Source organism: Conger conger, chromosome 9 (genome assembly GCF_963514075.1).
Source record: "Conger conger chromosome 9, fConCon1.1, whole genome shotgun sequence".
NCBI classification, from domain to species: Eukaryota; Metazoa; Chordata; class Actinopteri; order Anguilliformes; family Congridae; genus Conger; species Conger conger.
This window is the reverse complement of record NC_083768.1, coordinates 5,573,288-5,585,787: the sequence shown is the minus strand read 5'-3', so window position 1 is coordinate 5,585,787 and position 12,500 is coordinate 5,573,288. Positions and strand designations below refer to the sequence as shown.

General features: G+C 47.8%; 1 protein-coding gene across 5 annotated transcripts in view; it reads left to right on the top strand.

The window, feature by feature from the left end:
- Positions 1 to 2,461: 2,461 nt before the first annotated feature.
- The window catches only part of LOC133136491 (extended synaptotagmin-2-like), a 46,375-nt gene continuing 36,336 nt past the window's right edge, over positions 2,462 to 12,500 (top strand). For all 5 annotated transcript variants that reach the window (XM_061254029.1, XM_061254027.1, XM_061254024.1 and 2 more), the window contains exon 1: positions 2,462 to 3,420. In XM_061254029.1, coding sequence (XP_061110013.1) covers positions 3,040 to 3,420 — 381 coding nt within the window. In that variant the 5' untranslated portion in view covers positions 2,462 to 3,039. The remainder of the gene's footprint in view (positions 3,421 to 12,500) is intronic.

Sequence of the window (12,500 nt, the reverse complement as noted above, 5' to 3'; positions counted from 1 at the left end):
CACACCCCTCCCTCTTGCACTCCCTCTCTCTCTCTCTCCCCCCTCTCTCCCTCTCTCTCTTCTTTCTCTCTCCCTCTCTCCCTCTCTCTCTCTCACGCCCCACTTGCAACTGTTCTCTCTGGCATTCCTCCCTGGGCGACCTTGCAGAAGAGAAACATGCTCTCCATGGATCACTCCTGGTTACATATGAGATTGTATGGAATGAATGGAGGACGTTTCACTGTGTATGTGGGTGGGTGATGGTGGAATCCTATTGTGCCCACAGTCTTAGTGTAGAAATTCTACAGGTATTTCAGAAAGTGAATGTTTGCACGTAATGTGAGTTCATAGTAAGTTATGTCTCCTTTTTTCTATGTTGTGACTATTATAGCTTGTGTCTGATCATATCTTGCATTTTATTTATTTATTAGATTTTTCCCCAAGAAGAAAAGCTAGAAAGAGAGTGAGTGAGACAGAGAGAGAGACAGAGTATGCATGTGTGTGCCTGTGTGTGTATGCGTGTGTGTGTGTGTGTGTGTGTGTGTGTGTGTGTGTGTGTGTGTGTGTGTGTAAATTAGCCGATCTTATAAACACGGACAGAAGTGGCTGACTTGACTGTCGTTGTTATTGTCGTTGGGGATGTGTTTTCTGCTTTCTGTTGCTCTCTGCACACACCATATTGCTTTGCAATGGACAATAAAGTCGACATTAATTCAACATATCAATTCAAACACGTAAGAACAACAAAAGTAGTATAATGCAAAAACAAAACACAGACTCTCAGTGAAGCAACCTGCTCTCCACAAAACCACATGCCAACATCTTGGAAGCAATGGAATGTAAATCCTTTAAATAATTAACATTTTTTTATCAAATGTGTTCAAATGAAAAAGGAAATAAAAGGCGATGTCTGGCACCGCTTTCCCAGACATGGATTTAGTCAGTAAGAGAGGTCAGTTTGTTTACTGCTCTCATAGCCTTGCGCTAGAGGATGCTTGTTCAGACCTGCAATCCCCTTTTGCTGGCCAGAGGCTGTGTTCTGGGTACGGAATCAGAGATGCCAAATCCTTTGCACTTAACGGCCTTCGGCACAAAATCGCTGGAAGAAACTGTCAGACATTCCCAAAATACTCCCCTTCCAGCCCACAGCGCAATGAAGTTCAGACAGGAATCAGAGTTTCTGTGATGTCGTATAACTGCACAACACTGTGTGCAAACTGTAATCCAGTCAACTGCAAAGGCTGAGTCTGATGTTAGCTTAGCTACTTTGTTAATTAGCAAAGCGCATCCCAATGATTTATAATAATAAAATGTATTTATAGAGCACATTTCAATGCAGTGCCATTACATTACATTATTGGCATTTGGCAGACGCTCTTATCCAGAGCGACGTACAGTTGATTAGACTAAGCAGGAAACAATCCTCCCCTGGAGCAATGCAGGGTTAAGGGCCTTGTTCAAGGGCCCGACGGCTGTGCCAATCTTATTTGCGGCTGCACCGGGGATTAGAACCACCGACCTTGCGTGTCCCAGTCGTTCACCTTAACCACTACGCTACAGGCCCGCCCCCATTCCATGTGCTTCACAGAAAAAGTGACAGACATAAAAACAGACAAGTGCATGAGGGAAGAAAAACATTGGAATATACATAAAAAAGTGAAATTACATGAAAGTAAATGTATAAAAAGGTACATCAGTGTCTGTCTGCCTGACCAACGAGACTAGAGTGTGCAATGCAATGTGACAAATACAATGGCATGAGAACTGGCCATGCTTGATATCCTGACATTTTAATAAATGTGTCATCTTTGATATTATAATCATTAACGTGCATTGCACATTACATTAATGGCATTGGAGCGACGTACAGTCGATCAGACTAAGCAGGAGACAATCCTCCCCTGGAGCAATGCAGGGTTAAGGGCCTTGCTCAAGGGCCCAACGGCTGTGCGGATCTTATTGTGGCTACACCGGGGATCGAACCAGCAACCTTGCGGGTCCCAGTCATGTACCTTAACCACTACATGCCACCCTGGTAGTTATTTGGCAGATCCAAAGCAAAGGGAGTTACAGAAGTGTGAAGCTATTATGACATAGCATGCTCTGTATTTTCAGTCTCTCGTGGTTCTAAATGCTATGATTAGTGAATGCATTGAGCTGCAATACAAATAAAGTATTATTATTATTATTATTATTATTATTATTATTATTATTATTATTGTGGTTGTTGTTGAGCGTATTGTGTCGCCCTAGAAGCTGCAACTTGCTACTATTTCACTATTATTATTGTGAAAAATTGTTTTGAAATGGCTACCTTGGCAACGCTGGTTTATTTGGGCCATTTTTTTGTGCGAGGTCGGGCGGCTGTCCGCTAGATGGCGCTTTTGGCATTGCGTTACGGCGCCTAGCGGATTTTGGGACTGACTCGCTTCGCCAATGACGGTTTCCTGTTAGAAAAAAAAAAGAGCGAGAGAGAGAGAGAGAGAAGGGGGGCAGAACCATGAACCCGCAGAGTAGGTTACGCGTGTTGGCGAAATCAACCCAGTTTTTCAGTCAGGATATGCTTAGGAGGACGATACGTCAGCAGCAAGGCACCAGCCGTCCGGAGGGCGCCACGCAGTGAACTGCACGAAGATCCGTGGATTCTGCGGGGATTATTAATGTCGCATACGGAAACGAATAATAGCCTACCTATATCAGCTGACGTTCAAAAATAAGTAATTCTTGGAGCAGATAGCTACAGTAGTCATCATCTAGCTTGCGACGTGTACTGCTGGCTTGTACGACCCTTCCTCGCCTCTCTTGGCTGTCTGCAGGGAACCGGGGCTATTCTAAAAGTATGTGATTGAACCTGTGTTGATTTAATCACTCATAGCGCGTTAGCCAGCTAGGTCAGGGGGGTATAAAAACCTGATAGCCTGACACCTTTCTACATAACCAGGCGAGGTATAAAAGCGTTCGCGCGGTTGCGATTATTTAACAACACCAGTTGACTTTTATTTTCTTGTTCGCTCTTGAAATTCTCGACGTTTGTTCCGAAACTTTTTGGGCAGGGTCAAAATGAGTGGTGAGGCGACGACTGCGTCGCTCGGACCGGACTCCTCGGGAATTCCGAGGGAAAAGGGACGAAATGCTCCCGTCGACCCGAAAACGAACGTCCAAGCCCCGGCGGACTTCGACGACGAGTCGGACTCATCCCTCACGGATGTCAAGCAAATGTGGATAAGATTTGCCAAGACGTTCGGCTTCCTTTTACCAATTTATATACTGGGATATTTCGAGTTCAGCTTCAGTTGGATTTTAATTGGACTCGCCGCCTTTTTCTGGTGGAAGAGAAATAAAGGAAGTAAACAGGACAGGATAAGCCGAGCGTTTGCATTTTTGGAAGAAGAAGACAGAGCGACACGCCAAAGTGTAACAACCGCCGATCTTCCACCATGGGTGAGTTTTGCGTGCTACACTGTTTCAGCACAATTAGATGTTTACACGCCACAAAAGCTGAGCCACTGGTGCTGCTGAACACTGTAGGCTAGTAGTCCATTGTGTTTTTGTTTTCGTTTCGTGTTATTCAGGATCACCAGAAAGAGTTGTTTACTTTTTAGTGTTGGCTGTTCCCCTTGCTACTACAGCTAAATTGCACTTCGTTTTAGAATGAGTGATTTCACGAAAGTATTATGGCGCAACACGAGTTTCTACTAAAACATTTCTTTCGATAATGTTTAAGACATATGTGATGCCTTTGGATTCCAAAATGATTGCTCATTTTTATTCTCGTATTAGATTCACGAATTTAATTTTATAAAACGTAGCCTACAATCAGCTCTGAGGCGTAACCCGCCCGAAAACAACTAGGGACACTTCTGTTGAGTGTGTAACTAAAGAAGAGAAATAGCCTTTATTCTTTTGGAGCTCTCAGATGATGTATGATTGCAATGTAATTTCCTTTGCCAAGACAACTGGACGGCATTCCATTAATGACATTTGGTGTAAAAAAAAAAAGTGTCAATACATTGTAGATATCATGGTTTCTTTTAACTTGCAATAATATAGCAACATCGGCTATTTGTCAAAAATATTAGTTTTATTGCAGGTTGTCAACCATTTCATGCGCATCATTTTGTGTGTGTGTGTGTGTGTCCGTGTGCGTCCTCGTGCGTCCTCGTGAAGTGACCTTTGTGCAGTGAAACATAATTCATGTTGTGGACGTGGGCCGTGACTGAGCACCGTGCTCTGCCCTTTTAAAAAAAAAACTTTATTTCCATCGGCGAAAAGGACGTGATGTTATGAGCGGTACGTAGCACGAAATGGCTGAGTGGCCGTCGCAACGCTGGAAGAATGCAATTTCACCGCGATCTCATCATCAGAGTAGAACGTCTGTTGTTCTCCCTTAGAAACTGTTGCTGTGTGATTGAGACTGACCGTTATGTCAGCCAGCCAGTTATGGTTATGAAAAAACAAGCGCATTGAGAATTTGAGCGAACATTTAGCTGACCTGTGGATAGGAAGGACGTGAAACTGAGTCCTCCAGCAGGCAGACCTGCCCGCTGAACTCAGGCTCAGAGTATAGATTAAGTCCGTCGTGCGGTGATGACCGGGAGATTTTTAGTGAACAATGTCAATCACTCGTTTGAGGAAGGGCAATCAATCACAGAAAAGAACGTCTGTGTGTGGGGGTGAACTCGGTGCCCAGGTTTGGAGGCCTAAATGGGATACCCTTTTTAATGTACCTGATGATTTAACTGTGATAACGGGGGGAGGGGGGGGAGGGAGCTAATTGAGCAGGTGTCTTTGCAGATGGCTTGAGGCTAAGTCTTTTTACTCAGACTGTGGCTTCACACAACGGTCACATCCTACTTAAACTAGGCACCAGGGAGACCCTCCTTCAGTGGCCACCACTCTTGTTCTAACATTAGAACTGGTGAGACGGTGGCACACTAAAGAGATGGAAGTGTGTATGTGTGTGTGTGTGTGTGTGTGTGTATGTGTCTATGTGTCTCTCTGTCTGTGCATATATATATTTTTTTTACATTATTGGCATTTGGCAGACGCTCTTATCCAGAGCGACGTACAGTTGATTAGACTAAGCAGGAGACAATCCTCCCCTGGAGCAATGCAGGGTTAAGGGCCTTGCTCAAGGGCCCAACAGCTGTGCAGATCTTATTGTGGCTACACCGGGATTAGAACCACCGACCTTGCATGTCCCAGTCATTTACCTTAACCACTAGGCTACAGGCCGCCCTGTATATATCCATTTTACATTCTTACATGTGAACGCAGGTGGATGAATTTGGGGCCCTGGTGGCTCAGGTGCTTGACCGGGACCCAGAAGGCTGGTGGTTCAAGTCCTGGTGTGGCCGTCACAAGATCAGTGCAGCTGGGAGCTACCATAGATGTATGACGCTGGGTGAAAAGCTACCATAGATACCAGTTTACACTAGGTAACATTAAATGAGAGACTCGGAGGACTGTGGGACGGGCTGAGTCGCACGGCTCACCGAGAAGTGATGAAGCCCTCCCTGCCCGGTCGTCAGCTGCCCTCTCGTGAGGGGATAATTGTGTTCCCTGTTGCATTTATAGGAGAGAGATTAGATTTTAATGTCTGAACCGGAACGCCAGGGCTCCGTTCCGCTCGTAAATCTGAATAACGGACATTAATGAAAGGCTTCATGTTGCCTCTTCCAGCTTTAAACCCCTCCCCACTCACTGTGACCGAGGTGTGCGTGGAGGGCCGTTCTGTTCTCATGCCAACTTCTGCCCTTAATTGCCCAATAAGCCCTAACATTTACACCATCTGACGTTTCAGCTACGTTTCTGTTTTTCCTTACCACTGTTGCCCAAGGCCTACTCCTGGGGACTGGTTCTCAGTACAACTTGAGATTGAGAATCTGTTAAAACAACAACCCCTTATTCTGGGATACTTTTGAATTTGGAGTAGCATTGGGAATTCTGATCCTGTGGTGGGTAAAACTGGAGCTGTGTTGGATTGAGGACTTTGGCAGACGGCGGTCAGTAAAGTGGTCGGTCGGTCGGATGAATGAATATTGAATGCTGTGCTCACGCTGCATTGGACCTCTCCCCGGCGGTGTCCTGTATGTGCTGAGAGGTCCAGGTTCTGCTGCTCATGCTGCATTGGACCTCTCCCGGCGGTGTCCTGTATGTGCTGAGAGGTCCAGGTTCTGCTGCTCACGCTGCATTGGACCTCTCCCGGCGGTGTCCTGTATGTGCTGAGAGGTCCAGGTTCTGCTGTGCAGGGCGGCCATTTGCTTACCACTGGAGAACGGCATTATCTGTGTGGACAGAGTGCTGGCCTGGGAATGAGTGAGTGAAGAGTGTACCGCATGTCCTAAAGCTCTTCTGAGTGTGAGAGTGTGAGAGTGTGAGAGTGTGAGAGTGTGAGAGAGTGTGAGAGAGTGTGTGAGAGTGTGAGAGTGTGAGAGTGTGAGAGTGTGAGAGTGTGAGAGTGTGAGAGTGTGTGAGTGTGTGAGTGTGTGAGTGTGTGAGTGTGTGAGATGGAGAGAGTATGTGAGATAAAGAGAGTGAAAGTGTGTGAGTGTGTGTGGGTGTGTGAGCGTGAGAGAGAGAGTGTGTGTGTGAGTGTGTGAGCGTGAGATAGAGATAGAGAGAGAGTGTGTGTGTGAGTGTGCGTGAGATAGAGAGAGTGTGTGTGTGTGTGTGAGATAGAGAGAGAGAGTGTGTGTGTGAGTGTGTGAGTGTGTGAGTGTGTGAGTGTGTGAGCGTGAGATAGAGAGAGAGTGAGTGTGTGAGTGTGTGAGTGTGTGAGTGTGTGAGTGTGTGAGTGTGTGAGCGTGTGAGCGTGAGATAGAGAGAGAGAGTGTGTGTGTGTGTGTGCGCGTGAGATAGAGAGAGTGTGTGTGTGTGTGTGAGTGTGAGATAGAGATAGAGAGAGAGAGTGTGTGTGTGAGTGTGAGATGGAGATGGAGAGAGAGTGTGTGTGTGAGTGTGAGATAGAGAGAGTGTGTGAGTGGCTCCAGTCCCAGGCTCTGGTTGTGTCTGCATCAGAAGAGAGCTTCAGACAGGGCCTTCAGTATCAACATGATCCCACACCTCCTCCTGTTTACAAACAGAGCGTAGGCCCAGGCTTAAAATAGACCACAGACACAGTAGACAACATGCAGTTTACAGAAAATGGACAAATTAAACAGTTTGAAAAAAAACAAAAAAAAACAGTTTTTTAAATTGAATATAAAAAAAACAGAACTCAAGACATTAAATATAGGATCTTTTTGGCCACAATTTGTTATTATCTTATAGTTTACAATTCTCTGCCATTGTTGACAAGCATCTAATGTAATTTTAGGGGAGACTAGCAGACAAAGGTGTGTTCCCCTCTTTGAGCGAGGCGTAAATTGGGCGGCCAGTAGCGTAGTGGTTAAGGTAACTGACTGGGACACGCAAGGTCGGTGGTTCTAATCCCGGTGTAGCCACAATAAGATCCGCACAGCCGTTGCGCCCTTGAGCAAGGCCCTTAACCCTGCATTGCTCCAGGGGAGGATTGTCTCCTGCTTAGTCTAATCAACTGTACGTCGAGCGTCTGCCAAATGTAATGCAATTAATGTAAATGGACATGTTTGTGACGTAGTCTTCCTGGTGAAACACATACCTGCATCTGGGGGAAAAGTGGCTCCTTTGCTAACCTGGAACGTTGGCTTTCGGTGACAGAGGTCACACGCTTCCCAGCATGCACTGCGTGCGTGCGGGCTGAGTCAGCAGCTTCGGGGGGGGGGGTCGTGTGTGCCGGCGTATGAACCGGACTCCGTCACTCGGCCCTGTGAACGGAGTGTCAAGCGCTGCTCCCCGTCTCTGAGTAAATATGTGTGGAATGAGGTCTGATGGGGAGCCGCTCTCGCACAGGAGAGTCGGCCCCGTGAGAACGGCTGTTCGTCGCTTCCCCGTTCACGCGTTCAGCAGACTCCCTCCTGCCCCGCGCGGCCGCCGCCGCCGCCGTCTCTTCTTCTCCTGTTTTCGCCTTTTCAGACGCACGCTATGCAAGCGGCTGGAGGTCTGCCCCGGCTGCTCCAGGTGGAGCCTCTCCGCCGGCCAGACCCCAGTGTTAGAGAGCTGTGAGGCCCGGCTGCCTCTCAGTCTGCTTCAGAGCTGAAGCACATCGGTTAAGGCACCGATTGGCTATAGAGTACACACACCTTATTACTGATTGGCTAAGGAACCCCACACTTTATTGCTGATTGGCTAGGGAGTCGACACCCCTTATTCCTGATTGGCTAAGGAGTCTATACACATTCTTTCCAAGGCCTGAACTCCCTGCTGCTTGAAAAGAAGCCCTGAGGGTCTGTAGGCACTTTGGCTCCTGGGAAATGTAGTTTGGGCCCCTGGGGGCCGTGTGTGTCTGGCTGTTTGTTGTGAGCAGTTGGCTGTTGTGTGCGTGACTGTGTGTCTGCTCTCTGTCCCAGAGGAGCTGGTTGGGGCGGGTTGGGTAAACACTGTTTTTCCTGTTGCCACACTGGCTCTCTCCTGGGCTATGACCAGGCTGTTTGGCATCCAGGTTTTAGGATGCCTGTCCGTGCCTGTGGGGGGGGGACGGGGGGCGGGGGGACGTGCCATCGCTGGCATTCCCGTCATGTCGGGCTACAGAGACGCATTTAACCTCTCGCACCGGGGCATTGTGGGATACGGACGCAACAATGAAGTACACAAACAAATCTGCACCTTCTCTTCTGGAACAGAAACGACGGGAATCTGAGGGTTGGTTTCAGTGAAAACGCCCGTCCCTCAGCTGTTCTCTGGGACTCCCTGCTGGGGGTCGGTGCGGAAACGTCACGTTGTGTCACACGCCACCCTGAGGAGACGTGAGCTGCTGTGTTTAACTCTACAGCAGAGCCTGCAGTTCCCTCTCAGTCAGCCAATCACCTGCCAGTTTACGCCTAGGAAACAAGGTGTGCGGCCAATCAGCATAGCCAGTCAGTGACTTAGATATTACTTGATGTTCAGTATGCATTCCTGATTAGCCCAGTGTGTGCGTGCGTGCGTGCGTGAGTGTGTGTGTGTGTGTGCGTACGTACGTGTGTGTGAGTGTATGTATGTGTGTGTGCGTGTGAGTGTGAGTGTGAATATGAGTGTGCGCGTGCGCGTGTGCGTGCGTGCGTGTGTGCGTGGGTGTGTGTGTGTGTGCGAGTGGGTGTGTGTGTGTGTGCGAGTGCGTGTGTGTGTGTGCGTGCGAGCGAGTGTGTGTGGGTCAGCGTGTGCGTGTGCGTGTGTGTGCTCTTCCCTCTTCGCCGGACGTTTCGGGACGTCTCCTCCTCGATCCCATGTCGTGTTTTTTCACAGTTCTACCTCCCCTAGGCCGGTAACCTTCTCAGTTTGTGTTTCATTTTGCATGTGAGCTCAATAAAAAAAAAGAGCGCTTTTTGCATGTTGTATAATCGCGCTGGGTGTGTTCAGTTTATTGACTGTAAGCTGAAGAGCTGGTTTCAGGACCTGGTTTTAACAGAGACTGTTATCCAAGAGGAAATGGTCATAAAAGCGTTTATCCTGCCCAAACTGCAAGGCCAAGTGCGTCCCGCCTTAAACACTGCCACACTGCTCAGGATTCTCTCCCCATAAAAGGACCGCCATTATCTTTGAGGCTAATTTGCTAGCTTACTTTAGAAGATAATATTTGCCTCAGTGAGACGGCACTTATCTGTGATTTCTCTTATCTGCGGGGCCAGAGGCCCACTTCCTCTTTCTGCCCGCCTTCCTTCCTGTGATGTGAATCTCGGAGTTTGTGTTCTGTAGAACTTCCTCACGAGGCATTAGCGGGATGGGCGAGGGACCGGCCCAGTTTGGGGCCCGGACTGGTGCCCTTCCTGGAGCACACCATAGATGTCCTGCTGGAGCACACCATAGACGTCCTGGGATCTGAAACTCCAGCCCTGGAGGACTGCGGCGTCTGCATGTGTCGTGTGGTCAGTGTAGATTTGCTGAAGTGGCCGTATGTCCTGACAGCATGGACGTGTGTGTGTGTGTTCCTCAGGGATGATGGAGTCGGGCTGGTCTGGCGTGCCTGACAGACAGACAGGCAGGCAGACAGACAGACAGACAGTCAGACAGTAAGACAGACAGACAGACAGACAGACAGACAGTCAGACAGACAGACAGTCAGACAGACAGACAGACAGACAGACAGACAGACAGTAAGACAGACAGACAGACAGACAGACAGACAGACAGACAGACAGAGACAAATAGAGACAGACAGACAGTCAGACAGTCAGACAGTAAGACAGACAGACAGACAGACAGTCAGACAGACAGTCAGACAGACAGTAAGACAGACAGACAGACAGACAGTAAGACAGACAGACAGACAGACAGACAGACAGACAGTCAGTCAGACAGACAGACAGACAGACAGACACTCACACACACACACTCCAGCGCTGGGCTGCGTGTCCACAGTGGCAGAGGCGATAGCGTGTGTTTGTGAAGGTTGGGAAACGTCCTCCTATCTCCTCTCTGTGTTTGCTGTGCGTGTGCGGCCTGATTCTGTGTGACCGCTGTCACCCCCCCTCCTCGTTCTGCTGCGTGACTGCCACGCGCCCGGAGGCTACAGCACGGGGCGGTCTGCAGAGGCCACGTCCTGTCCAGACCCAGGCCAAATACGTTGGATTCAAATAATTCTCTGTGCTCGATTGATCTTGCCTGGCGCAGTTGAGCCAACCAGGAGGACAAGGAAGTGTGGTGTACACTTTTTGAGGGTACGTCATCGGTTCCAGTTCACCAGACAAGCTCAGTACAGCGCAGAGTAAGTGTTTGAGTATGAAACGGTGACGTATTTGACCCGGGTCTGGCCGTGTCACAGGAGTGCTCGTGGGCTCCAGCAGGTCAGTCTGCCCTGACCTTTGACCCGGACGCTGTTCCTCAGCATCGGCCGCCTCCCTGCGGCTCTGTGTGTCTGCAGCCTCCTGCTTTACAGCTTTATGGAGAACTTTTCATTCCAGTTTTGAAAAGTGTCTTTAGCGATCTTATTATTTCTGGGCGCGTGTGTGTATATATGAACTTATGTATGCATACACAGTACACACACACATACACACACACACACATATGTGCATATAAATATTATTACTTTCCTTTACACTTTATTCTCTGTGTAAGTGATACTGTAGGTTCTGGCCAGTCACGGTTGCATTGTGGGCCAGTGTATTATGTGCACCGTTGCGGAAGAGGACAGCTGAAGGGGAACATAACCTCTCCCCCCCTCCCTCCCTCCCCTCCCGTGTAGCTGGGTCCTGTGTGGGTTCAGGTCACGGTGACATCATCACCTCACATTCCCATCATAGCCTGGGACACGCCTCCCTCACCCCCATGCCACTGCTGCGAAGATGGTGGAGAAACTAACAAGATGCAAGTCTTACAAGTCATAACACAAGTTTTTATTTTATTTTGACCCCTGAATTGTAATATGTGAATAATTCCTTTAATAATAACGCAGAGAAATAAGGTCATTTAGGGAGACAATGATCATTAAAGCTTCCTTGAGAGCAAGGTTGGCTGCCCTGTTTATTGGTTACGGCAAGATAAATCATCCAAGGTATTCAATCCTGCAAGGCAACTTCCAAAGGAATTTCAAACATCATAAATATTTAGAGTTCAGCCCTGTGTTGACTGGGAGTGGCGTCATAGAAATATTTTATTAAAATGAACTAATTGTCACATATATATTTCCATCAGAATATTTCTAATTGATTATTTGGGGGGAAAAACAAAAATTTAAAGTTTAGTTTTTGTGTAGTAATAAAAGCACATTTCTGGTGAAAACTGTTAAAACCAAAAATTAAAGGTACAATAGGTAATTTCGGACTTCTATTGGTCGAGAGAAATAGCAGCAACAAACACCTTCAAACCACAACACTGTTTATCCCTCCCCCTTAATGGGGAATGCACTGACGTTGAAACGCCATTGGCTGTGGTTATTAGAACAAATGAACTTGAATTATTGTACAGCTGTACAATGTTTTGGTACAGAGTGTCTGTCAACTATATATTTTGAAAGCAGAATTTAAGGGCTATAAACACAGGCAGTGAGGTGAGTCAACATGTCAGTGAGCCTTTTTCAATGACAGGAAGGGGTTTACAATGGTCATGTACCAATGTTTTAACACAAAAATCTTCCCTATTGCACCTTAAGTCTGGTTAAGGCTGTCGTCCCCAACATGGACACAAAACCCAGCCGATTGGCTCTCTCATCATCTCCATCTGACTGTGGCTCCGCCCCCTACTGGCCATGTGACCTTCTTCTCTGTACTGTGATTGGCTAGCACTATTGTGTCACGTGGCTGATTTATGCAGTTTTAGTGGATCAGGGATCTGTTGGCGGCTACTGTGAGACATAACCCATAACTGCATTATTACAGCTGAGCTGAACGTTCCAGTGGCTTTGGGGATTTGTGTGGGGGTGAGTTGATGAGGGTCGGGGAGGGGAGGCATTCCTAAAACAGGATTCAGAAACCAGGTGACTTGCGTACTGATGTCGAAGAAGAAGAAAGGCCCACCAAAAGCCT